At 38.5% G+C, this 27798-nt stretch overlaps 2 protein-coding genes across 3 annotated transcripts; both read left to right on the plus strand.

Annotated features, from left to right (window-relative positions):
• The first annotated feature begins 23 nt into the window (after positions 1-23).
• Positions 24-15399, plus strand: LOC121518129 (acidic mammalian chitinase-like). 2 transcript variants are annotated; one of them, XM_041800353.1, is made up of 13 exons: positions 24-104; positions 8224-8389; positions 9483-9541; positions 9634-9663; positions 9753-9957; positions 11765-11821; positions 11934-12099; positions 12226-12350; positions 13362-13485; positions 13608-13790; positions 13902-14018; positions 14427-14559; positions 14650-15399. In XM_041800353.1, the coding sequence occupies exons 3-13, from the start codon at positions 9517-9519 to the stop codon at positions 14913-14915; spliced, it is 1431 nt and encodes a 476-aa protein (XP_041656287.1). In that variant the 5' UTR covers positions 24-104; positions 8224-8389; positions 9483-9516; the 3' UTR covers positions 14916-15399. The 2 variants fall into 2 exon arrangements, with proteins under 2 accessions (XP_041656287.1, XP_041656288.1); XM_041800354.1 differs by lacking the exon at positions 24-104 and adding an exon at positions 6746-6793.
• A 1899-nt stretch (positions 15400-17298) lies between these two features.
• On the plus strand, positions 17299-23912 carry LOC121518128 (acidic mammalian chitinase-like). The gene is made up of 11 exons (XM_041800352.1): positions 17299-17392; positions 17480-17506; positions 17624-17828; positions 17914-17970; positions 18048-18213; positions 19778-19902; positions 19991-20114; positions 22317-22499; positions 22619-22735; positions 22826-22958; positions 23048-23912. Exons 1-11 carry the CDS (start codon positions 17368-17370, stop codon positions 23320-23322), a joined length of 1437 nt encoding a protein of 478 aa, XP_041656286.1. The 5' UTR covers positions 17299-17367; the 3' UTR covers positions 23323-23912.
• The last annotated feature ends 3886 nt before the right edge of the window (positions 23913-27798 follow it).

Here is a 27798-nt window from a genome sequence, read left to right on the forward strand (position 1 = left end):
TACTGTTACCCTCCATGTGCCTGCAGGCAAATCAGCGATCACGCGTTTCAAGGAGAAACTGGTGGACAGTCCTAAAGCTGCGATGCTTATTCATGTGGTGAAAAGTAAGCTTTACGTTCTCTGGTACTGCATTTCCTGTAAATAAAAAGCCGTTAGTGATCAGGGTGCATCTTAAAGGACACAAAGGTAGATCAGTTTATCATGTTGATAAAAGCAATAGCGAGGACTGACTAAACTTGAATTTTATCTTTTCCTTTGAGCTCATTTAATTAATAATAACAGCTGTTTATAGTTCATGCTCTTAACTCTGACTGCCTCCTCTTTGTTTCTCTGGTGTTGAAACATCTGTAGAAAAAGTGTTTGCTGAAGAAGATGGAAGGGATATGATGATAAAATATCTCAAGAGATTCATTATTATCTGCTCAGCAAGTTTTAAATTGTGTTCTGATGAGAGGTAAGAAGTCAGACTGACTGAAGAGTCAGCTAGTGGGCCCAAACCATCCTTAAAATGAGAAAATATTCAAAGAATATTAATTCTCTTTAACCTCGGCTTAACTGTGTTCCTCTTTTACTCACTAAAAGTTATATATAGCAAGAAATGATGTCATTTAACAGCAGTAGTTTGACCACTAGCATCTTCTGTGTAATGCAGCCATGTGCTAAATGTAAATAAAGAGGGAATATCTATTTCTAGATTGTGTGATTTGGCTCTATATGCTGTTTTCCTTTTTAATTAGAGGGTTATTTGACAGCTGTGCCAGTGATTCAGCACTAAAGCTGTGTCAGAACTACAACTTTTACACCACTTAGTGCTCTACAAAATGAATACACCATTGTCTGCCATCTTAATGAGTATGCATTATTATTTACAAAGTGCATTGCTTAATAGTGCGTTCATTCCCAGGCCTGCCAACAGGAACTACTGGACCTCTTATAGGTAGGATTAAAGGGCTCCTCTCAGATCTGATTTGACGATATTAACTCATGAATCAGCATTGTTAGTCGTAGCCTCCTGGCTACCTTTTACCTCCGAGGCAGTGTTAATTTTGTAAACTGACACTACAACTAAAAAAATGCCTTTTTGCAATGAGGAAGACTAGACTAAGACTAGCTGAAAACAGTTCAATCAGGAGAGACTTGATACAAGGTTAACAATCATTTATTTTACAAATTTAATGAAAGAGAAATGAGCAGTCTCTTTGTGATGACTTCATATACTTGGAGGGATAGTGAGGCAAACTGCAGGACTAGGATACCTCCCTATGGAATCTAGACACTGGTGGTGGTGTTAATAATGGATACAGGATCAGATGAGAAGTAGACTTCTGAGAGGCTGGATCAGGAAACCAAAAAGGTGGCTTGGAGAAAGAGACTGAGGTATGAGCAGAAGACCTGTGAGGAGCTGAACTAGATGCTGATATACTGAATGGAGGGGGCTGGGGTGGAGGAGGGTTGCAGCGTCCACACTGAAACAACAGGCTGACTAAAGAGAGAATGACAGATTTAAAATATGACAGGTGCATGATGATTGGTCAAATGAGGTTGTGGCAGAATCTGATTAGCTCAGTACATAAGAAAGTGAACACCCATAATGAGCTGATCAACATAACATGCAGTGTTAGAGGCAATTCACATGTATATAAATTAACATGAAGCAATGAAACAACCGATAACACCAGACCTCTCATCATAATCATCGCTTTTTTTCTGTTCCCACATATGACTGGAATTTGCAAATAGGTCACAATGTATTAAACAGTTGTCATATGTTTAGCCTGCAGCAGAATGGCTGGCTACACTAGGCGTGACTTTGCTGCGAGTTGGCTGCATCTCCCTGCTTTCAAAGCCCCGTCATTCCATATAAGTTACACCTCAATATATCTGACCTGATTCAGTGTGTAGTGAAAGTGTGTCAGGGACTATTCAAAATAAAAGCCTTCTATACAAATGAGGGACCTGATACCACTTTTCTTGCATGCTTTACCCTCTTTATGCCACTCATTTTTACAACTTATCAGCCATTTTGCTACTTTTTAACCCCTTTTCTTTATATTTTTGCACCATTTTTGACATTTTCAACTCACACTTCATTTTAACTCCACAACCCATAACAACACTAATCATTCATTTTTGACACTCCCTAACAACTTTTCACCACTTAATCTGGCCATTTTTGCAACAGTTCTGCCAGTTTTAACCAATTTTTGATCATTTTTGCCCATTTTAAAGCAACTTTAACGACTTTTCACTCATCTTGCATATCTTTAACCCCTTTTTGCCTATTTAACCCAATGTTTTTCCATTCTATAACCCCTTTTAAACCACTTATCAACCACCTTTCCTGCATGTTTTCTCTCCTTTGTGCCACTCTTTTATCCATTTTGCCACTTATCAGCTATTTTTGCCACTTTAACCCCTTTTTGTTTTTTTTTGCACAATTTTTGACACTTTCAACCCATTTTTGATAGTTTTTGCCCATTTGTTCCTCCTTTTCCTGCCATTTTTTATCCTTTCGTGCCATTCCACAACCCATTTTGACAATTATAACCCATTTTTGCTACTCTAACACCTTTTCACCACTTTTTTTTTGCCATATTTGAAACATTTCTGCCAGTCTTAACCCATTTTTTCATATATAATCACTTATAATGGCTAACAAGTGAATTTCAGTAAAAACTGATCAAATGTGGAGTCACTCTAAAACTTTTTCAATATTACTTGTTTTGGGGTGGATTTAAAAGCTGCAGATATTTAAAGCCAAAAGATATTCTTAAAACCACAACAGCTTCTTTTCCTTCTTTTCTGAATGCAATGATCTTCTGGGGGCCGGAGAGGAAGCTTTTAAGGGGCCTGATATGGGCCTTGGACCGCCAGTTGATGATGAGTGCTTTACAGTCATTATCATCACTGTTTTTGACTCAATGAGAAGCTCTAAGAAACTTTGCATTACAAATTCTTCTCACTGATGGCTCAAGTGAAGTTAAAACATAACATTTGTGACATTATTTCATAAAGTTCGTACGTTATGCACTACTAGGTTGGATTAACCTCTACATCTAATGAGTCTCAATGGAGGACTTGGTTTGAACTTTGCACCATAACTCAGAACTGTTCTTTTTCCAAGATCTTGTGATATTTTGAAACAGTTAGGCATCATTTCTGGTGTAACGGGATAACTTCTCGATATCTTATGAGCAAAACAACAGTTTGGTCACTTTAATAGGCCAGAACACAGGCTGTCATTCTCCACACTCATGAAGTAAGTTATGCCCTTCTATGTAGGTTCTGAGCTTTATCACTTTTAAGGGTACAAGATAAATAAGTCAAGATCTCATTAGTCATCCTCTCTCTTTATCAAAGGAAAACTGAGCCATAAATGTACAGATGGACATCCACTTTAGGGGATTTATTACCTCATATGCATAGCTATTCCTGTGTCTCTGTGGTCTTTGAACATAAAGAAATACTTAAACAATAGTCATTGAACTCTGGCCTATTTCACTGCCATATAAGATAACTCAGTGTTATGTCATCAAGCATACAGTACAGCTTAATGTGAAGGGACATCTTATCTAATAGCCCCCAGTGTTTATTAGGCCTCCGATATGATATTGTACTCTCTGACGCCATTGGACATGAAACTACATTTTTTTTTGTTTTATCTTTTCACGCCTCTTTTTTTTGTTGAGTTTCTTGAAAATGCAAAGTCTGCAGGAGGTCATGCCCTGCCTAAGAAAAAGGTGAAGAAAGGTGAAGACCTGACCTCACGAGAACTTCTGTATTTACCAGAATAGTTTGATATTATACCTTTTCTTTTTTACAACTATCTATCTGAAATTATATATACAGCTGGTAAAATTTAACATTTTTCTAAGTAGGCATATTTCTAAAGGTGCTGCTGACATAAAATTTCACCAGAAGTTGGTAACAATCCATGTCCCCAAATGCAAAGAAATCAAACCACAGCCACACATATATTCAGTTATGTGTAATAATGTGGCATGACAGGGAAAAAGTATTTAACACATGAAGAAAAGGAGGGGGGAAAAGTACTGGAGCTGAAATCAATCAGTGATTAGAAAGCAATCCTTCCCCCTTGTCAGTGCAAATTACGATCAGCTTGTTCAGTCCCAACTGACGGCCTTTAAACAGGTGTCTCATTACCAAGGTGTCACGCTGTTGGGTCCATGATTCAGAAGTGGAAAGAACATCATTTTACCATAAACCGGGTCACAGCCAGGTGCTCCTTGCAAGGTTTCTGACAGCTGTAGAGTTGCCCAAGACCCAAGGACCACTAGTGGAGAGCTTCAGAAAGGCCTGGAATTAGGAAGCGTTTCAAAAAAAAACATTAATAATGCCCTCAACCACCATGGCCCATATGCACGCTCGCCACACAAGAAAAAGCATGTTGCAGCTCATTTAAGGTTTGCTGCCCATTTGGAGAAGTCTGTAAAATACTCTGAGAATATAGTCTGGTCAGATGAGACCAGAATTGAACTTTTGGATGCCATAATACACACCATGTTTGGAGGACAAATGGCTCTGCACATCACTTCAACAACACCATACCACCACTGAAGTTTGGAGGTGTGAACGTCACAGTGTGGGGCTGTTTTTCACATACGGTACTGTCAGACCTCATACAATTGAAGGAAGGATGAATGAAAAAATGTACTGACACATTCTTGATTAAAAAAAAATTTGCTGCCATCTACCAGGAAAAGGAAGATGAAACAAGGGTGGACGTTTCAGTAAGGCAATGATCCAGAACACACAGCCAAGGAAACTCTCAAATGGTTTTACAGAAAGAAAACAGAATGGCTCAGCCAATCACAAGACTTGAAACCAAATAAAAATCTTTGGAAAGAAGAACTCAAGAACAGAGTTCATAAAAGAATGTTTGGGTGGAAGAATGCGCCAAAACCACGGCTGAGCAATGAATGCAACCAGTTTCTCCACACAAGCTGTCATTACCAGGAAAGGCGTTGTCAGAGTATCAAATAAATTTCCGTAAGTCTATCAGGAGGTGTCATTCCATATTAATATAACCTGACACGCCAGATGGATTTGTTTCACACACCCATCTAGAAAACCTCCCGTACACAACGTTTGAGAAAGGGCAGAGGCTTCCAGAAAATCCTCGGAGGATGATTGGATGAACGTTCTGTCACATCTTTGTGGGCCAATCAGAGCAACAAAACGTGATGTAGCCACTACCGAGGAGTAAATCCATATAGAACTGCATAACTTGAATCATGGCGACTGCAGACATGTCAGTACACGACTTTTGTCAGTTTTTTTAAAAGATAACTCACTGCTGTTCTTTGTTCTTCTTTTAATGAAGAAATGTCAAGTTCTGATAAAACGGGCGCTTTAGCAGCATCCACACTAATGCCTTCCGCCGGCCTCTTGTTGCTGCTTGCATACATCTCAACTCCGCCGGGCCCAAAAGCACTGCCCCTTGTTGCTGATTGGTCCTGTCACTTTCTAACCAGGCCCAAACGGTCCAGACCGGAGCTTTTGCAAGATGGATTCGCCAGTGAGAAACACAGAAACGGATGTATGCATCTGCGTTGCAAGGTTAACATTATTACGTAACTGAATTTATGGGCAGCTGTGGTTTGATTCTTTGTGTGTAGACTGCATGGGTTATTATCAAGATCTGGGGGAAATTATATGTTGGTAGCAAGAATGATGACATGTTCAATATTTATTTTACCTGCTGTATTAATATTAAGGTGCTTCGTCAACCCCAGGTTAAAACCATTTATTTAGCCTAGTAAAGAGTTGAATAAAGGCGTGTAATGCTTTAATCTGCTATGCTGCTTAAAATAAATACACATTACAAAAAATCTAATTTTTATGGCAAAAATTAAAAGCGTGAAAATGACAATTTCCAAATTTTTATAGTATTATGGCTGCTTTGCAAGGATTGAACAAGATAAACAAAGATGTGTAAAAATATACAAATTAAAGTATGATCAGTTATGATTTGTAGATTAATTTTCAAAAGTTTGAAGGTCATATTGACTTCAAATTCTTAGATGCTAGCTACATTTCCATAACATCAAGCAGTGACTTTTTTAATTATTTACATAGAGTATAAGCAACTAATGTGATTTATGAAAAAGACAAAAAAAAAAAAAAGTTTAGCAGATTGCAAGAAATACAAGAGGGGTCTGACTGCAGACCTCCACTGTGAGACGCCAACCCTGCCAGAATGGAAATACATGCCAAAACTTTCAAAATAAAATCAGATTAAACTTCCAGTTACAGTTAGGGTTAAGGTCAGTTTACCAAAAGTCAAAAACCTGACTTACAAAATGTTTGGTAAAGCCAAGTAAACAGTCTAATACAGCTACGTAGTTAAGGCCAAAGCTAACACAGCTACAATAATTATGTTAGCTAAAGATAAATCTAATGAAGCTATTTTAGCCATGCTAGCTTATGCTACATTTGTCCTTTTAGAGCAAACCTTTGCCGTCACCATTGGTAATCACTGTTCCTCTACCTCTAGTCTTACCTGTGGTGTACCGCAAGGTTCGGTTTTAGGTCCGATTTTATTTTCTATTTATATGCTGCCCCTTGGTAACTTGACACGGAAAAGCTTCAATAGGAAACATTTGAGAAAAGGCAGAGGATTTGAAAAATCTTCGGAGTATGATTGGGTGAACGTTCTGTCTGTCACATCTCTACAGGCCAATCAGAGCAACAAAACACGTGACGTAGCAGCTAGCAAGCTGGGCGTGCGCAGCTACTGAGGAATAACGCAAAACATGGTGACTATAGACATGTAAGTACTCGACTTTTGTCGCTTTTGAAAAGAAAACAACTCACTGCTGTTCTTTGTTCTTCTTTTAACTAAGAAATGTTGTCAAGTTCTGATAAAACTGGCGCTTTAGCAGCATTTCTGCTAATCTCTTCCTCCATAACTGCACCAGCTCTTGCTGCTGCCTGTTTACGTCATGACTCTGCTGCACCTGAAAGTACTGCCCCTCGTTGCTGATTGGTTCTGTCACTTTTTTAACCGGGCCCAAATGGTTCAGATGGGAGCTTAACAAGATGGATTGACCAGTGAAAAACAAGGAAACGGGCGTATCCATCTGCTTTGCAAGGTTAACCCCTTGGCCAAATCATGAAGAATCACAAGGTCTCCTTTCACTGCTACGCAGACGACATACAGATATACCTGCCCCTCAGACCTGAGGACCCTAGAAGCCTAGCTGTTATAAAAGACTGTCTAAAAAATATCAGCTGCTGGATGGCACAGAATTTTCTTCTGCTTAATAACTCAAAGTCAGAAATAATACTTTTTAAAAAACAAAATTTCATCAGCCTCATGCAGTCCAGTCTTGGTAACCTCTCAGAAAACTTCAGACCCACAGCCAGAAATCTCAAGTAGTTTCTGATTCAGACCTCACCACACCCATATCAATAAAGTTGCACACTCGTGCTTTTTTCACATCAGAACCATTACCAAATTTGAAACAATACTCACCCAGTCAGACCTGGAAAATGTCTTCTATGCATTCATCTTCTCCAGACTCGATTACTGTAACTCTCTGCTCTCCAGCATCTCTCTCCTACAGTTAGGTCAGAATGCAGCAGCCAGGCTTCTTCATCACATCACCCAAGTTCTTGCATCCTTACACTGGCTCCCTCTAAGTTTTAGAATTGATTTTAAGATTTAACTCATTACTTTTAAAGCACTGAAGGGCCTGGCATGGCAGCTGAACTGACACTTAAGTTGGTGTGTTTAAAGTGATACTCCAACTCTGGCGATGGCTGGTAATAAATACACTCATAAAAGAGAAAATTTTACTAATTTTGAGTAAAATATTTTTCCTAAGGAAAAATTACTCCCTGTGTATGTGAGGACGGTGGTAGAAATGCTGTTTACTTTAGACGTAGTGGGTTTGTTTCATATGGATAGTGAAACTTAAGTCAAGTTTTACCCAAGTCCAACACAAAGAACAAGTTTCCACCAATGATAGCAGACATGCTGCAGCAGCATAACCTGCAGCCACGCAGCATAATCAAAAATGCCATCTTGAAATGTTCTGTCGTTATATAAAGCCCAACGCGTCCTGTTTTTATCTGCATGAGCTGTCCTGCTGACTTGACCTGTGGGACTTAACGGAGGCAAGTTTACATAACCTCACCTTCTCTAATCCTTTATGTGATAAAAGCGTAGCGGTATCATCACAAGTCATCTTCTGCTAGTTTACAGCAGCCTGACCAGATCAGCCTCACTGAGACAACAACCCCCTCCTAACGCATCCTTTAGACCTCCCAGGCATGCAGACTTTGCACCCGCCTTATCACGCCTATTAAAGGGACCTCCAGCTGGAGCAGAGGCAGACCAAGGGAGCCGATCACCTGGGAACAGGTAAGTCATCACAGCATGGAGGTTTTTAGTGACTGTTGCACTAGGATGCAGGTGTGTAGCATTCTAACAGGCTTATTCAGTGGGGGAAAAAAAGACGTTTTGAAGACTTGGATATCTAATTCTGCATGTTAGACAGAGATGGGGACTTGAGTCGCACACATCAGTGACTTAAGACTTGACTTGGACTCGTGATTTGGGGCTCGTGCACAATCTTCGGTTTGTAATTTTTCCATCATGAGCTCACTCTTTCCCCCTTTCCTCCCCTTTCTGTTGACGGTTCGTGCGTCTTTTACGCAGCACCAACAGCTGCTCCCCTCTCTTCCTCATCTTCGTTCATGCTGCAAATGACACACACAACCAGGACGATCACGCACACACCTCCTCTGAAATGCACGCTAACATGTTGGTAGTGCATACTGCAAACTTCAGTCTGTTGAGGCTTATTGATAATGAACGGACATAAAAGACGATTGGAACTTTAAAACTTAAAATACTGTTCATGGAGGCAGTGAGAAACAGAGACAGATAAGAGGCTGTAACAGATAGATTAGTAACTAAGGAGTCCAGGAGATTTCAGCTGAATAAAGTCAAATTTATCTTGATTTTACCAATATCAAGAAATTTACAGCATATATGATGACAGAAGTTTCTTAAGGAGAATGGAGGGAGAAATACTCTGTTGAAGATCAGTCTGAGTGAGAATTAGCTCATTGAGTTTCTGTTTTATTTTTTTATTTTTTTTAATAGAATAAACAGTTCATTAACAGTTTGTGTTTTTGTGTTAGTATAAAATTACTACCATTAAAGAAATATGCACATGTGTGCATCTCTGATGTTAGACTCTTAAATTGTTAAGTTGCATTTTTGTCATCTTTAAAGTGAAGTAGGTAGATGCTTTAGTAATCCAGAAGTTGCCTTTCAGTCAGAAAATTCACTCTTCATAAATAGCCTGTTTTGTACAAATACAAGGGTATTTTTCTGCTTAAATCACAAAAAGGCAGAACAGCATTGTTAAAGGACTGATTTGCATGATTATGGAGCCTAATTCTGGAAAAATGTTTTTTTTATGACACAAGCATGTATAATTTTGCAGGTCACTCTGAGGATAAGGCTCAGCTAACGCAACAATGGCTCGACTCACAATCTTTGCAGGTAATTTGCACCCTATTTTGTTTATTCAGTGTCAGTAATCTTGTGAAAATGAGCTTTAAAACAAGATGAAACATGATGCATATCTTTCGTAGGATTGTGCCTTTTGACGTGCCTCCAGCTGGGTAAGTAATCTTCTTTTTCGTCTTACTTATGTTACTAAAAAATTAATGATTTGACCAGAAATGTTATAATTTCTCCCTCTCTCTCGCAGCATCATCTACCAAACTGGTGTGCTACTTCACAAACTGGTCCCAGTACAGACCAGGTGTTGGCAGATATATGCCGTCCAATGTGGATCCCAACCTCTGCACACACCTTATCTATGCCTTCTCAATCATCAGCCCGTCTAATGAGCTGTCCACCTACGAGTGGAATGATGACATGCTCTATAAATCCTTTAATGAGCTCAAACAAAGGTGAGATTGTCCTACCTGAAGCAATAGCAGTCACGTCTGACTTCTTATTACACCAACAGTATGCTCCATATTAGATCAGATGTAACTTATTTTGGTATGAGGAAATAGATGACTAAAAGTTTAAAAGTGGTTTATAACTTTTTTAGAGATACAATTCACATGTTTCAGAAGGGCCAAGTAAGAGTAAAGGTAATACTAAATGTTCTTCTTTTTTCACATGTGGCCTGAACTTTTCTTTTTTTATTCCTTTAAAGAATATCCCGCTTTACTGTTTTAATATTCCTCATATACCAGTTGCCCTCCATGGAGCCTCTAAAACAGAGGTGTCAAACTCATGGCCCGGGGGCCAAATCTGGCCTGTGTTACAGCTGTGCCCGGCCCACCAGATCATTTACTTTTTTCCAACTAGCCCACCAGTATGTAACAGATTTCCTCCAGTGTTAAAAATGTTAATTTAACTTGGATTTAAAATATTATTGTTTTTGTTTTGTCATAGAAATAAGAAAGTAAAGAGTAGAAATAATTGGATAAAAAATCCAGAATGTTGAAAAGGAGGTTTGTTTTCATTTTATAATTTCAATTTTGCATCTCACCATTATGACTTAAATAATGGTTTTTCACTTTTATTTCATCTTTTGACCTTTTTGATTCAAAATTTTGACTCTATCTTATATTTTGACCCTTTAGACTCCATTTTAAAAAAATGTATCTCTTGTTTTGAACCTTTACATTCATGATTTTAAATTTTATCTCATATTTTGACTTTTAACATCCATTATTTTGTATCTAATTTCATATTTTGACTTTTTAAATTTTAATATTTTGACTTTCATCTCATATTTTGATTTTTAAAACTCATGATTTTGACTTTTGATTTTTAAAACTCATGATTTTGACTTTTATTTCATATTTGACCTTAATTTATAATTTTGACTTTACCTTATATTTTGATCTTTTTAGATTCACAATTTTTAATTTTAAGTCATATTTTGACTTTTTAAACTCATGATTTCAAATTTTATCCCATGGTGTGACCTTTTCAACTTTACTCAGATAATTAGACCTTTTTAGACTCCATTTTTTACTATTGCATCTCATGTTTTGAACCTTTACATTCTTGATTTAAACTTTTATCTCATACTTTGGCTGTTAACACTGCTTATTTTGATTTTTAAAACTCATGATTTTGACTTTCATTTCATATTTTGATAAAAATAAAAAATATACAAAAAATATTTGCAAAATTGGGTGGGGAAAGTCGTTAAAAAGTAGTACAAATGAATACTTTCAATTTCAGAACCCCACAATAGTTTGACACACTTTTCAGCTCCAAAATGAAGTAACTGTAAACCAGGATGCTAGCACTAACGCTACTGATGCTTTAATATCCTCAATGAACATTAGTATCAGTTTGATTTCAGCATCAATCTTACCAAATGAGCCTTTTTAAAATTCTGAATTTATCTGGATATGTTCATAAAAATGGGTAATACGTACAGTATAGTTTTTTTAAGGTGTCTGGCGTTCCCCTCTCAGTGTCTCGCGACCCCCAAGGGAGTCTTGACACCCATGTTGAGAACCACTGCACTAGAGGAACTTCAGTTTCTTGAACCTCAGCCTCATTGGTCTCATTTTTCAGCATTACAAGTTTGCCTTTTGTATGCACCAGAAACGTAGTCAACGTTTTTCCACTTCTGTCCTTTTTGAAGCTCTGTAGCGATCCACGAGTTATGACAGCAGTGTTTGTGCATTCATCTAGTTGATAAGTTTGATCTTTGGTAAATCTTCTCGCTCATTTCTTACACAGGAACCCAGGGTTGAAGACTCTGCTGGCTGTTGGTGGCTGGAACTTTGGATCATCACAGTGAGTCCACAAGAGCAATGAACCATCAGGCTCATTGTTTGTTCTTTATTTCTTTAAATTATTCCATCATCATCAGTGCTGTTCCTTAAAATTGTATTTCACATGTTCATAGATTCTCCATCATGGTTTCCTCCGCTGCAAACCGCCAGACTTTCATCCAGTCCTCCATCAGATTCCTGAGACAGCACGGCTTCGACGGGCTGGACCTGGACTGGGAGTACCCCGGAGCACGAGGAAGTCCACCAGAGGACAAGGAGAGGTTTACAATCCTCTGCAAGGTCGGTGTGCCAAGCATGGCCTCACACCTCAGCAGCACTGACAGAAGAGGAACAACATCCTGATCTGATCATACTGCAGCTGTAATAATGAGAACATGACTGTTAGACATGGTTTTGTGATTGCAGGAGTTACTGGCTGCCTTCGAGAAAGAGGGAAGAGACTCTCACAGACCACGACTAATGCTCACAGCTGCAGTGGCTGCTGGGAAAGGAAATATTGACAATGGATACGAGATTGCTGAAGTTGCAAAGTAAGTGTCTCTGACTCACTTTAAAATAAGAAGAACTGCTACTTACAAATAAAGCAAGACAAATGAGGAAAAACAGCAGCAATGAAAATTATTCACAAAACAATCTCAACAGTTTGAGCCTACTTGGATCATCAGGACAATGGAGAACCAGACCATATAAATACTATGATATACATGTTGCATACTGATAGGCTGACAAGATCTATGATGGCAGATTATGACACCCACTTTTTAAATCTTATCCTATTTTTGTTGTGTAGTCTTGTTTTTACATTATGATCATTGAACATGGTTCAGAATGGCACACACCTCTCTATAGAAGGCCTCACAGCTGACGATGCAAATCAGAGCAAAAACCAAGCCATGAGGTCAAAGGAGCTGCCAGCAGAGCTCAGAGACAGGATTGCTGCAAGGCACAGATCTGAGGAAGGCTACAAAAAAATTCTGCTGCACTGAAGGTTCCCTAGAGCACAGCGGCATAATAATTATCAAATGGAAGAAGTTTGGCACAACCAGGACTGTTCCAAGAGTTGGTCGCCCAGGCAAACTGAGCCATTGATGGAGTGGGGACTTGGTAAGATGAACCTGATGGCCACTGTTGAGGCTTTTCCACTATGACTTTTGGCCATGCTGAGCCAAATCAGGCTGTCCTGATTTACTTTTCCATCACCAGTTTTGCCGCGCCAGGCCACACTGCTCCGACAGTGTTCCTGCTCCAGAGCAGGGCCAAAGCGAGCCAGCTTCGCCTCTGAGCGCGCCACGGCAACGTATCTTTTCTGTCATGGAAAGCTTCCAGTGCTGTTCTCTGCTCTTTTAACAAAGAAATGTTGTCTAGTTCTGATAACCGCTACACTTTCTAGCCACTTTATTAGGTACACCTTACTAGTATCAGGTTGGACCCCTTTTGCCTTCAGAACTGGCTTAAAAAGCAGCCCGTAAAAGTAAAGGGGGTTTCCTTTATTTTAAAGGAATGCCTTATGTCTTTAACATCACCATGCTTGTGTCTTACAGGACCCTGGACTTTATAAATATCATGACCTATGACTTCCATGGAGCCTGGGCCACGATGACAGGTCACAACAGCCCTCTGTACGGCAGCCCTGTAGATCAGGGCGAAACGGCCTATTTCTATGTGGTGAGTAAAATTCATCCTCTGCCACTTATCTGAAGCCTGAGCCAGCCAGTCATCCCCTCTTTGTCTTACTAACCAATATTTCTCTGCTTTTAATATAAAACTGTTTCATTTCTTCCTCATAGGATTATGCTATGAAATACTGGAGGAAAAACGGTGCCCCTCTTGAAAAACTCATCCTCGGTTTCCCCACATACGGACGCACATTCCGCCTAACATCAGCAGCTCACAGCGTCGGGTCACCAGCCAACGGAGCGGCCGCTGCAGGTCCTTACACCCGGGAGGCTGGGTTCTGGTCCTACTATGAGGTCAGTGACGCTGCACTGATAGATGGAGAATAAAAAGAGTTACATGAATAGAGGTTTCTTTTAGTCTGAGATGCCTGGGTGATTTTGTATCACTTGCTTCTGTATCCTCAGATTTGCACCTTCATCCAAGGAGCCAACGTCCACTGGATCGATGAACAGATGGTCCCCTACGCCGTTAAAGGAAATGAGTGGGTGGGCTTTGACAACAGGCAGAGTTATGAAATCAAGGTAATAAACAGCTTATTACAGCTTGCATAAACATTTATGCAGAGGATAAGAACAGCATAAAAGCCAGGATCACTTTCTCCTTTCCTGTTATCAGTTTATTACTTCCTTAATTACATTTGGCACTGAGTATAGGTGTTCATAATAAAGCTGGGATATCTTAGTTGGTGCCTTTGTTTGACCTGAAGATGGAGCTCTAAAATGACAAATATCTCCTTGGATTTGCAGTGTTCTTTTGTGATTGTTTGACAAAAGCAACAAAGCTTAAAAGTAGATCTGATTTCATCAGAAAAATCTGTTTTTACATTTACAGGACATGATGAGCAAAAGAAGAAAATTGATGCAATCTTCAGAAGTTTTAAAGTAGCAAAATTTACAAATAACTGTGGCTCTTGTGGCTGATTTTTGTAGGTAAAGTATCTGAAGGAACACCGGTTTGGGGGCGCCTTCATCTGGGCTCTGGATCTGGACGACTTTGCTGGATCCTTCTGCGGACAGGGGCCCTATCCTCTTATTAGCCACCTGCGCAGCCTTCTGAATTCAGGTAAACTAGACCCAGTCACAGCCAAATATAAACCTGTCCTTATCTTCTGTCAGTTAGAAAAAGCTGACCTGAAACTTCCTCTCTTGACAGACATTGTACCTCCTCCTCCTCCTGTGTCCACACATCCACCTGAGGTCACTACAAGCCGTCCCACCACCACCACCACCACCACCACATCTACGACCTCAACAGCCGCTCCTGGAAGTGGTTTCTGTGGCGGGAAAGCTGACGGCCTCTACACAAATGACAGTGACAGGAATTCCTTCTATCAGTGCTCCGGTGGAAGTACGTTCGTCCTGACATGTCCAGGAAATCTAGTGTTTAGAGAAACATGCAAGTGCTGCGACTGGGTCTGAATAAATACCACATAATAAATCTGTATCTTCATTTTTAAGCTTTTTGCATGTTAAGTGTTTAATTTTTCTATCTGTAAAGTCTAAAACCCATTTGTCACACGTAACTGTGACAAATATAGACTGCAGACTAATATCAACTGCAGAACAATAAAGGCAAGACACCACGCTGAAGGCAAATTGTGTTTCTTTTAGGGCTGTAAAAGAAATAACATGTTTATTCTCAATATCTGTAGTTAACCTCTTGTGAAATTCCATTATTATGCATTCAAAACTTTTTTTTTTTTTGAACAAAGGGTAAATGACTTCCTGATTCGATACAGACCTGCTTTTTTATTCTTAAAGAACATAAGGAACTTAAGGTAGATCAAAGATAATGACATGAACATGACTGCAGAAAAAGGAATTTGATATAGATTGAAAAGTAAAATAAGAGAATGGTTAAAAACAGGTAAATGTTTGATAAAACAAGGTTCAGATGCCTTTGACTTGTCCACTAAGCTGTCTGTGAGTTTTTAAAGTGAAATGAGACATTAAGAAGCAGCAGACTTATTTAACACCACTGTGGCTGCAGGGAGATGTTGCAGATATTGCAGTACATTTAAAGACAAAAAGTTGAACAAGGTGCTGTTTAATAAAAATAAAAATATTAAAAACAAACTACAAGGTTGCTTAAAAACAACAGGGCATAAAGCATTTTTTAAAATTGAAATATTTAGACCAGTCGAGAGGAGAGGGGCTGACCTGCAAAACCTCATTATAAAATGTGCAATAAAGCCGGCTAAACAATCTGCTTACAGACAAAATAGCTTGATCTCCATGAAAACACAGCAAACGTAACAAAGGCTAAAGCTAATGCAGCTACATCAGCTACGTAGGTACTGCAGTTGAAGACTGTACACCTTTGGCAGTTTTGCAAATCTCATAAAATCCAAGTTTCATTCATGTAAAATAGCTAATAGCTAAAGCTAAATTAGCTACATAGGTAACAAAGCTGAAAACTGGACCCCTTTTACAGTTTTGCTGGTACTTTAAACCCATACATCATTTACGTAAAATAGCCACATAGCTAATGTAGCTAAAGCTCAAGCTAACATAGAAATGTAAGCTACATTAGCTTATGCTACTTTTGGTAAAAGTAACTTTGCTACATTACCTACAAGGCTAACTTAGCTTCATTAGCACTAGCTATATTTGCTAAAGGTCACATTGTAAGCCATTGTAGCTACATTGACTTATGTAGCAATGTTAACTACATAGTTATTGTGGCTGTGTTAGCTTTAGCTGAAGCTAACAAAGCTAAATAATTTATGAAACGTTGCTCATTTTGTAATGTTTGCACTGTGGTTATTTCATAAATGTAACTGCCTGACTTTATGAATAAAGTTGAATTAAAAAAAAAAATGTTTGAACGGGAAATAATTACACTGGTAGTTTACATCACTTCTGTCCTGTGGCATCCCACTGTAGGATTCTGCAAGAAGGGGCTCTGAGATCTGCCGTCTGCAGACCCTCTCCAAACACATGATCCATGAATCTGAGTGTCGGTGAAAGAATTTTGGGGGGTGCAAAGGTCAGAAGAAGATTTATAGGTTATTAGTTAAATGTTAAAATCACACTGTCTTGCACGGGACTCAGCCTAAATCATTACAAAATACTGTGATATTTTTTTTTAAGGTTGGATTCAAATCAGTCACTAAAATCTTGTTCATGTTCTGGTCCATTGAGAACGGTCAGACCATCACTTCAGTTCCTCATTCCAGCCATCATTTCCCTCTAACATTCCTTGTAACCAGACCGCATGTCCACTTCACTAGAGTTCAGGCCTCATATTTTTAGAACTGTTACTTTTGAGCATTATTCGCATGCAGACAATCCCCAAGTTCTTATTAGCCCTGCTAATCAGTATTTAAAAATCTGTTTTGGTGTTCACCATCACTGCCTAATTTCAAACCACCGGCGGCCCTCGTCAGAGTTGGCATGCTCTCACCGAGAATGGAATCTTCCAAAGCCAGCATTGGATGAACTTGGCATCTCTAACTGCAGTATGCCACATGTGGTGCATTTATTTGTGCAACAAAACTGAATTTTCTTTTCTCAATCAAGCTTTTATTAGATTTCCTAATGTTGCTTATGACATGTTTGGTTGATCCAGAACACACACACACGCACACACACACCCACACACCCCCACACATACACACACAAGCACATGTACATAGTAAGAAAGGCGCCATCAATGCCTCATTTTGAGCCAGGATAAGTTAATATTTCTTGGTTGTGCCAAATATCCTTTACCCAGCAGCAGTTATTTGACTAACCCATGTGATGCAACTGATAGGTGTCTGAACTCTGGGCTATATACCTTGGTCCTGGTTAATGATTTACATGTTTTGTGTATATTTACCTCCTGAAAAAGAAAGCTTTTCAGTGCTCCGTCTTCCTAAGAGTAACCATGAGAACACTTCTTCTATTAGCAGGTAAGGGATTAATCTTTAAAAGCATCAAATATTTTTTCCATGTATGTTATTTCAAGTTTTTACTAAGATAAATCTGTCCCTTTGAAGGTCTCTGGCTTTCCTGTTGCAGTTTAGGTGAGTTGACAGGTTTAAAATAATGATCAGGCTGAGTAAAAACTGGAAATGTCAATGTGCAGTCAACAATTGTTCCTTAAAGATGAATAAAATCCCCTTTTATTTGTATGTTTTCAGCCTCAGCCTCCAGACTGGTGTGTTATTTCACCAACTGGTCACAGTATCGGCCTGGTAACGGGAAGTTTATGCCTCTAAATGTTGATCCAAACTTGTGTACCCACCTGATCTATGCATTTGCTGGAATAAATGAAGCAAATGAGCTGGTAACAATTGAATGGAACGATGATGTACTTTATAGATCTTTTACTGGACTCAAACAGAGGTCAGCTGTCATTCTCTAACATTATATCATGTTAAAGGTTTATAAAAATAACCAAAGTTGTAAACTTATGTGAATATTCCCACAGGAATGCAAATCTTAAAATGCTGTTGGCAGTCGGAGGATGGAATTTTGGAACCCAAAAGTGAGTTATTAACCAAATCTCAATAAAAAATCAATAGAATCAGCAGATATTTCCTCATGAGAGCAGTCTTCTTTTAGGTTCACAACAATGGTGTCAACACAAGCAAACAGGAACACATTTATCCAGTCTTCTATCAAACTGCTGAGAAAATACAATTTTGATGGACTTGATCTGGACTGGGAATACCCTGGTGCACGAGGAAGTCCATTAGAGGACAAGCAGAGATTCACTCTGCTGTGCAAGGTAAACAGGGCCATCAATAAGGGGGGATAAAGGGGAGAGCTGGGGCCTAGCCACATGGGACCCATAGAGGTCCGCAAAATCATGGCCCACTGCACTGTTTAGCTGTGATGACCAGATTTTATATTTTTACCTGATTAATAGCCATTTCTTATCAAAGCAAAATATATATTTATTTTTGTTTAATTCATGCAGTCTTAATATAGCCTTTTTCAAAATGTAAAGCCCTTTACAATGGGTCAAAAGGGGCAAAAAAGAGCAGTAAAGTTGGAGAGAAGGGATAACAAGCAGCAAAAATGGTTTCTGAAGTGGTCAAAATGGGCAGAAAAGCTGGCCAAGATGGGTTTAGGTGAAAAAAAATGGGTTGAAAGTAGTGGAAGTGGTTAATGGTAGCAAACAAAATAGGCAGAAAGAGGAAAAAAATGGTAAAAAGTTGCATAAGTGGCAGACAAAGTAGTGAAAAGGGTTTAAAAAGTGGCAAAAAAGTGACCAAAATAGCAGAAGCTTGTAAAATGCAGTTAAAAAAAAAAAGAAGCAAAAATGGGTTGAAAGTGGAAAAAATGTGTTTAATCTGGGAAAAAAGTGGTGAAAAGGGATTGAAGAAGAGGCATAGTGGGTTAAAAGTGACAAAACATGTCAGGAAAGAGTAGTTAAATGGAATTTTGGCTAAGCTTGGTTAAAAGTGTAATTAATGTTTTAAATAGGCAAAAATGGGTGGGAAAAGGTGATGAAAATGGGTTAAAATAGGCAAAAAAAAAAAAAAAAAAAAAAGGTTAAGAAAAGCAAAAAGCCCAAAAGATAAGAAAAAAAAAGTTGGTTCAAAGTTGCAAAAACAGCAAAAACAGCAAAAAAAAAAAAAAAAAAAAAAAAAGTTCATAAAAATTGGCAAAAATGGGCAGAAAAGGGGGTAATGTGATTTTTAAAAAAGCAAAAAATTGGTTGACAGAGGCAAAAAATAATAAGAAGAAAGTGGAAATAACAGATTAAAGGTAGCATAAATGACAGAAACAGTGGTGAAAAGGGTTTAAAAGGTGGCAAAAAGGCTTTCAAAGAGGCAAAATGGGTAGGAAAGGTGGTCCAATGTGATTAAATATGGCAAAACTGGGTAAACAGAGGCAAAAAAATGCAAGAAATTAAATTACAAGTTGCATTAATGGCAGATAAAGTGGTGAAAATGGTTTAAAAGAGGCAAAGTGGCAGCAAGGGTGGTCAAATGTGACTTAAAAAGATGCAAAATTGGGTTAAAAGTGGAAAACGTGTTTTAAAGTGGCAAAAATAGGTGAGAAGTGAATTATAGGGGTACAGTGGCACAAATACATAATTTCATCAGTAGAACTGAATTATAGCTTGATGCACTTTTCAGCTCTAAAATGGAGAAACTGTTAGCCGGGATGCATGCTAGCACCAATGCTACACCAATGCTTAAGGGCCATTCTTTGGGTTTATCAGGGGTTCGGCCAAATCTGTGTGCAGGCCTGAAGCTAAGATCAAGAATGATTTCTCTGGTGTTTAATTAATGTCTACTATGAGCCACGATGATAACCTCCCATGATTCTGTGGTGCACAGGAGCTCCTAGAAGGCTACGAGGCTGAAGGAAGAGACACAGGGCGACCCCGACTATTGATCTCTGCTGCTGTGGCTGCTGGAAAAGGAACCATTGATGCTGGTTATGAAATCACAGAGATGGCAAAGTACATGAAAGTGTTACATCCCACATTGTTTCCATAATTAATCATTGTCATGTTATTATAATGATTTCCCGACCTTGCATTGTGTCAGGTACCTGGACTTTGTCAATGTGATGACGTACGACTTTCACGGCACCTGGGAGAGAGTGACAGGACATCACAGCCCATTGTACAAGGGATCCCAAGACATTGGGGACAATGTTTACTTAAATACAGTGAGTACAGGAATTCACAGTCAGCTGTATCATGTCTAATGTAAAAACATGCTCAGTCTTTATCCCAACTCTCTTTTTTTTTATTAGCAAGTGCATTTTCAGCCATCGTTTTAATACAGTGTGTTTAACTGGACTGCTCAGGTGAACACTCCTATAGGCAGGTCCATGGGGATCTTCTATTATCATTGTTAGCTTTTTGTTTGTTTCATACAGTTAAAATTTCCAAACTAAATAAAATACACGCATTAATCCAGTTTCATAAAGACTTTTAAAAGAACACGATCTAAACTCTGAGTGTTTTCTGAAGAAATGCACAGAATTTAGTCATTTTCCAAAATCAGCCTCTGTAGCAGATAGAGACAAACATGTGCATCGAGCCTTGGCAGACCCCCAGCCACACCTTAATTGCAGTCACGTTTCACTTCATCAGTTACGAGTCTCACAATAATGATATCATATCATACATCATGGGACATCGACAGCATGACCTCATGGCAACCCTACAACCTACTTGGACAGTACCATAGGCTGTGCTTATTCGCCACAACCATACCTTATTCTGCTATAAAGGTGTGGACTTTATTTTTAAACAGATTATGTTCTCATACCTCTGGTAATATGCAAGGACATCCAGAGCAGGACCTGGGTTGCGTCAATTCTCCTTCCTGCCAGATGGTGGCGTCAGGTGGCTTACTCGCCACATCTACACCTACTTCAGCCTCAACCTTTGGCCCAAACATGCCTAGAAGTTCTGCACCGTACAGTAAATACATTCCTACATAAATGTTGCATAATGGTCTTGATGGGTTAAATAACTTATTAAGGCCCGAGCACCAACCTTGCTCAGCAAGGACCCTATTGTATCTGTAGGCATTATTTCTCTGTCATATGAATCGCTAACTTGGGGGCTTGATTAGACAAAAACGAGTCTCATGGGATCATCCTCTTAAGTGTACAGGAAGTGCACTACAAAAGCTAAGTGTAAAATTTTGCCATTTTTCAGCAATTCGCAAGTTTTGTATTTTAACAAACTAGTCCGAGAAATTTTAGCTGATTGACTCCAGAATTTTTTCGCTCATACTAGACAACCTGGAGATCTTAAGTTGTGCAAACTTTGACTTTTCACCATAGGGTGAGGCTGGGACTGGAGCCCAAACTTTAACTACTTTTTTTTTTTTTTTTACATTTTTTGAAGTGAAAATAACCAATAATGCCAGATAACTTTTTGCTGCTTATGTCAATCATCACCAAACTTCACAGGGATGATCAGACATTGATTTTGAATACATTCATACATCGGTATAATTACTTTTTCAAAGCGCTCTCTTATTCACACAATCCCATGGTTGTGCTGGGGTGCAAGGGCCCTCCAGTGCTGCTTGCAGCCATAGTTTTTGTTAGATTTATGCAACAGTTTTTGGCATGGAAAAGACAAAAAAAAAAATCCAATAAAAGTAGGACAGTTTTAAAATGTAGATAAGGTGCCAGACTGCATGAGAGTGAATCAAAACAAAGAATGATCCTTTTCCATAATCCTCTAATGTCCCCAAGGCTAGGAAACATCTCCAACAGTAGGGCTGCAAAAGTTTAGGAAGTTTACCAGGAGAAATAATAAAACAGAGGGGCAGGAGATAGCCTAAAAATACAGGAGAGGCCTGGGAAAAACTGGAGTGTTGGCAGGTACGATGACCCAATAACCAATTCAATGTTACAAATGTCCATTGGATATACCTACCTAACTATAAATGCTTGATATTTCCTCAATGAGTGGTGCCTTTTAATGCTGTCATTGCTTTGTTTTTAACCTTGTAAAACTCTTAAAATTGCTGTGTGTATCAATGTTGCACTCTATGAAGGCTTGTCCCTTAATATGAAGATATTTTGGGGCTTTTTGAGAGGCTTGCTGTTAGGGCCAGGGGTCCTCTCCAGGGACTACTTGGAAAATAGAAATCAAATTTGATGCTATTTTAATCATCCTTGACCCCTGACTTAGATTCCAATATCCATATATTTATCATTAGAAGTAATACTAGACGTTTACATCATATTTGATGCACTCCTATAATAACTATATCTTTGGACCTCTTGGAGCAGGAGGCCCCAGGCACAGGATTACCTTTACCAAATGTGAAAAAAACAGGAGCAATGTTGGTCATTTCAGCTCAAAACTTGACTTCCGTCCATCTTACTTCAACGTTTTAGGATTTTTCCATGAGGTACTGGCGGGACAAAGGAACACCTGTAGAAAAGTTGAACATGGGCTTTGCCACATACGGGAGGACATTTCGGCTGTCAAGTCAGTCCAGTCATGTTGGAGCGCCCACTAGTGGTCCAGCTTCTGCTGGTACTTTTACACGGGAGGCTGGCTTCTGGTCCTATTATGAGGTGAAATAAGCAAAACTTAATCTTCTAAGTTTATGTGTTTTAAGTCTTTGTGGGTGATAATTATCATTTCATCACATAGAGCTTCACTATATTTGTTTTGAAATAAATCCTGTTTTCAGATTTGCTCTTTCCTTCAAGGGGCCAGTGTCCATTTGATTCAGGACCAAAAAGTTCCATATGCTGTCAAGCAAGATGTGTGGGTTGGATATGACAACAAAGAGAGCTACGAAACCAAGGTATTCATATTTATCAGTAGAGATTTAAGTTGCTAGGGTATTTCAGTGCAAAAGCTGAGACATCTTTAAGTGTTTCTGTTCTATATTTAGGTTCGGTACATGAAAGAAAACAGATTTGGAGGGGCTTTTGTCTGGGCTCTGGATCTGGATGACTTTAATGGGCAATTCTGTGGACAAGGAAACTATCCACTTATCAGCCATCTCCGCTTGCTTCTAGCTGCAGGTCAAAATGATTACATATTGCTGTTACAATCCAAAGAGTATTAATTTCTATGCTTTTGTAGTCCTAATTATTTGCTTTTTATTCCTCAGACCTTCCACCCCTTCCCTCTACAGAAACTCCCCCAAATCAGGTGACTCCAGCAACAAGCAAGGATAACCCGACCCCCACAACTCGTCCAAGACCTACAGTCCCATCTTCATCTATAGACCCAGACAACTTCTGTGCAACAAAGATCGGTGGACTTTACGCCAAACCTGACTCTCCTGGTTCATTTTACAGCTGTGCCAACGGCATCACATGGATCCAAAACTGCCCCGCTAATTTGGTCTTTGATGATTCCTGCAAATGCTGTAACTGGTCCTAAGGCCACACATAGGGGGGGATAAAAGGGAGAGCTTTCTGGGGCCCAGCAAAATGTGGGGCCCCTGAGGGTCAGGAAACTTATGGTTCATTGTAGAGTTAACCTATGAGAATCATATCTTATTTTGACCTGAATATTAAACAATCTTATCAAAGCGAAAAAAAATGAATTTTATTTACTCATGCTGTAGTACAGTACAACCTTTTTCAAAATATAAACCTCTTTTCTTGATAGAGGAGGACAGTGGATAGAGTCAGAAACAGGGATGAGAGCAGGGAGAGACATGTGGCAAAGGGCCTCAGGCCGGATTCAAACCTGAGCCATCCGCGTACGTGGGGTGTGCCCCGGGAATTTTCATTTTATTGGTAGTGTTTACAATATACTGAACTAAATCATAGGGAAAGAAATGTCAGACTTCATAGCTAAGCCTTAAGTGCTCTAACACCAGGATGCCAGAAAACAAAGTAGAGGGGTGAGAAACTAAATTATGGCAATAATGGGTTAAAAGGGCAGAACTGGGTAACAAATATGCAAAATTAGTGGAAAATTGTTAAAGCAGTTAAAAAGTGGCAAAAAAAAAAGTTTTTTAAAGTGGCAAAATGGGTTAAAAAGGCAAAAATTGTAAAGAAAAAAAAAGTGGCAAGATAAAAGGTAAAAATGGGTTAAAATGGGTGGGAAAATGTTTTTAAGTGGCAAAAATAGATTAAACAGGTAAAGTGGGCAAAAAAAATTTAATATAGGTTAAAAGTGGCAAAAAAAGCTGCAAAAATGGCCAGATAAGGTAGGAAAAAGGGGCAGTAATTGGCAAAAATGGGTTTTAGATACTGCATGCTTAAAGGGTCAAAGGCATTTTAAAAAGTGTGGCAAAAGTTGTTTAAAAGTGACAAAAATGCATAAAATGAATGCAAAAGTTGGTGGGTGATGGTGAAAATCGATTAAAAACTGGTGGAAAAAAAATTCAGAAGTGGAAAAATGGGCAAAAAGTGGCAAAAATGGGTTAAAGATGGGCAAAAAAAAAAAAAAGAGCAAATGTGGCAGTAGTTGCAAGAAAGGTCAGATTAGGTATTACTTAGGGGTTTAAAAGGGATGAAGTAGTAATATGGGGTAGAAAAGTGGCAAAAATTGGTTACAACCATGCAAAAAGGGATGAAAAAGGTAAAAAGCATTTTTTAAAAACTACAAAAATGGACTAGAGGTGGCAAAGAGTTGCAAAAATGGCCAGACAAGGTAGTAAGAAAGGGTTAAAAAGTGGCAAAAAAACAGTTAAAATTGGAAAAGAATGGGTTAAAATTGATTTTAAAACATTAAAAAGTGGCAAAAATGGGTTAAAACACTGATGAAAAATGAATAAAAAATGTTTTAAAAGTGGCATGAATAAACACCAGACCCAATAACAGTTTGACATACTATCCTACTCCAAAATGAAGTAACTGCCAAAATATTAGCATCAATGCTACTGATCCAACACATACAATGATGTCGCCATTAAATCACGACTGGGGAGGGCCCATTCACTGGGTTTTTCAGGGGCCCGGCCAATTTTGTGGGCAGGCCTGAAGGCCCTAAAAGATGCGTTTTAATTTATAATGAAAATATTACATAACAGTGAACAAACTCATCCTTGTTTAATTATAAAATATTGCAAGTGTGTTAATCCAACACTAGGAATGGTGACCCCTGACCCCGCAAGGTTTATTTGGTTGATAGTACATCACTGCTTCAATTAAAATGATTTTTGTCAAAATAAGGAATTCTTATGTGTTGAAGGGGCTCAGTCAGCCTCTTTGCTCAGTACAAGACTCTTGTCTCCCTTCATCCGGCTGAACAACACAAGAAGGTCTGCAGGACTGAGTGAATTGTGATATTGATCACCTTCACACCAGGTAAACGGGTTTAACTTTAGAAAAAAAAAAAGTTTTTTCTAAAGAGTAAGAATCTTACTCAATTTATGTGGAAAGTTCCTGATGATAATTGCAGCATATTGGTGCAAAAAAGCTAAAAAAAAAAAAAAAGCATTCACTAAACTGCTCCTCTCCGTCTCCTCATATCACTACATTTTTCAAAATAATACACCATGACAAAATTGCAAATTGAACTGAAATTGCATACAAACTACACTTTTTAACTGACACATAGCAACCGCAACCTCTGCATATGCTCAAATATAATGTGATCTGGCTAATAAAGATAATATGATAATTATGATGTTCATTCCTCGTGGTGTGCAGGAGCTCCTACAGAGATGTGCAATTGGAGGAAGAGCCAAATATGGCCCAGAGTATTGATCTCTGCTTTAGTGGTCAGTAGCAGGATGCTGGTTATGACATTTTAGAGACTGCAAAGTAAAGTGTTACCTGTTGGTGTTATGGTCAGGCTGCTGAATACTTTGGTCCATATAGTGTATCTATTAAGACAGAATCTCTGAAAGTTATTGACCTTATCAACAACATCACTGAACATCTTCAGCATAGATATTTAAAAGAATGTGTTGAAATATCAACTATTAACATCTGCATCACTATTTCAGCACTGAAACTCAACTCAAGTTTTTGCACATGGCTCAAGGTTTGAAAAAGAACATACCTGCTGTTGCATCTGTTCCTTATGTAAAACTGTAAAAACTGGATGATGTGAATGTTTTCATGAAGACTTGTTTACTAGTGATGTCGCTCTGCAGGTTTTGTGCTTATGATGACACCATGTGGTGAAATTTAAAGATTTAGGAAGAGTAACAGCTTTCATTGCAGGAGAAACTCAATGATTAAGTGATATCTTCTTTTATGAGGGAAATTCATGACATCAGTGTCCTGTGCTACTCTACACCTGAAAAACAACATAAAAACAAAAAGTATTATGTACATGTCAGAAATAAATTTTCACTGTAAAGTCTAAATGAAACATAAGTAAATGACTTTTTATACATAACTGTAGTTGATCTTGTTTTTCTTTTTTTAAGAGTTGGACAAAGAGAGCCATGACAGCTTGTTATGTCTCAATTACAGCTAGCTAAAATAGCATGACCAGCAAGTTGTGACTCTTATTTTTGCACATTTTAAGAATAACCCAATCCTAATAGCCACTTTTTATCTATTTTTTACACATTTAACCAATTGTTGCCATTTTAACCATCTTTCATAAATTTTCTGCTATTTTTTTAACCTTATTTCTTTACTTAATCAATTTTTGCCACATTTACCCATTTTTTGCAGCTGTGTAACCACTTTTTTATACTTTTTTTCTGCCACTTTTAAACCCTTTTGCCAATTTTTGCCTTTTTTTGACCTTTTTTGCAATAATTATAATTTTTCCTTTGAAGTTTTTCAAGTTCCCTCTAGTTTTTTTCTAGCATCCTGATGCAGATTTTCCAAGTGGTTTGCTCCAAGGTGCTCATCTACATTGTTAACATTACTAAAAAAGTAATTCTGTTTTCAGAAAAAGGGGTTACATTTTGGCTGTTTTGTACTACAGTATGAATAAATGAAATTCAGTTTTTGTTTCTTGATATGGGTAGTTATTATACAGGTTAAATATTAAATATAGTTATCACAGATTAACTTTACAATGGACCATGATTTTCCTGACCTCCGTGAGCCCCCAATTTGGCTGGGCCCCAGAAAGCTCACCCCTTATCCCCCCTTATGGGTGTCCTTGGTTACTTCCCTTTATTACAGCTGTGCTGTTGAAGTGACAACTCAACATAATAATGTGTGTGTCATGCAATTTAATTACCGGGCAGGTCAACAGCAACGCACAAAAAAAGGATTTTAAATTGGAAAAGGAAGGCTTTAAAAATGCTACGTTAAATCACACATCAGGTGTGTCCTCAAATCACACCCAGTATAAATATTTGAAATTAGCAGCTGTGATGACAGGGTGTGAGCTACACGTGTAAATGCTGAGTGTAAGTCACATACATTCAGATTGTTCATCACCCTCTGAGGGCTGCCAACAAAAGCAGCCAGAGGGGAAATAGCTGGTGACAATAATAAAGAAGAGCATGCAACAGCTAAGCTGGATGTGACAGCTTGACAATTTATGTTGTAAAGATCAGACAGATATGCATTTGTGCTGACAATGTATTCAACCTTTACAAATTGTGTGATCAAAGGATTACTTAACTACCTACATGATGTTCAACATCCAGGAAACCCTCAAGGCTTTCCTATTCTGGTGGCAGACAATGCCAGAAGCATAAGGCTCCTTTAATTGTTCCTGCTGAAGGCAGGTTAATAGATCTGATGTAAACATTAGGGGTGTAATTCCCCAGTTTCGATATTGATATTTTGGACAATGATACAATATTTTCCCATATCAAAAAAATCTGCCATGATTCAATTTCGATTTGATTTAATATAGGGGCCTACGATCAATAACAGGGAATTTTATGCACAAATTTCCCCCAGTTAGAGAAAAAACAGTTTTGGCTACTAAATTACTGACAGGTCTCTGTATTTAATAAAAAAAAAAAATTTAACAAAA

The sequence above is a fragment of the Cheilinus undulatus genome, linkage group 11 (genome assembly GCF_018320785.1).
Source record: "Cheilinus undulatus linkage group 11, ASM1832078v1, whole genome shotgun sequence".
Taxonomy (NCBI): Eukaryota; Metazoa; Chordata; class Actinopteri; order Labriformes; family Labridae; genus Cheilinus; species Cheilinus undulatus.

Bases quoted from the DNA above. Each gene is read 5' to 3' on its own strand.
- LOC121518129 (XM_041800353.1), top strand. From the start codon at position 9,517: ATGGCTCGACTCACAATCTTTGCAG. The intron at 9,542-9,633 runs GTAATTTGCACC...TATCTTTCGTAG, and splicing joins TCGACTCACAATCTTTGCAG to GATTGTGCCTTTTGACGTGC. The intron at 14,019-14,426 runs GTAATAAACAGC...TGATTTTTGTAG, and splicing joins GGCAGAGTTATGAAATCAAG to GTAAAGTATCTGAAGGAACA.
- LOC121518128 (XM_041800352.1), top strand. From the start codon at position 17,368: ATGAGAACACTTCTTCTATTAGCAG. The intron at 22,736-22,825 runs GTATTCATATTT...TTCTATATTTAG, and splicing joins AAGAGAGCTACGAAACCAAG to GTTCGGTACATGAAAGAAAA. The intron at 22,959-23,047 runs GTCAAAATGATT...TTTATTCCTCAG, and splicing joins CCGCTTGCTTCTAGCTGCAG to ACCTTCCACCCCTTCCCTCT.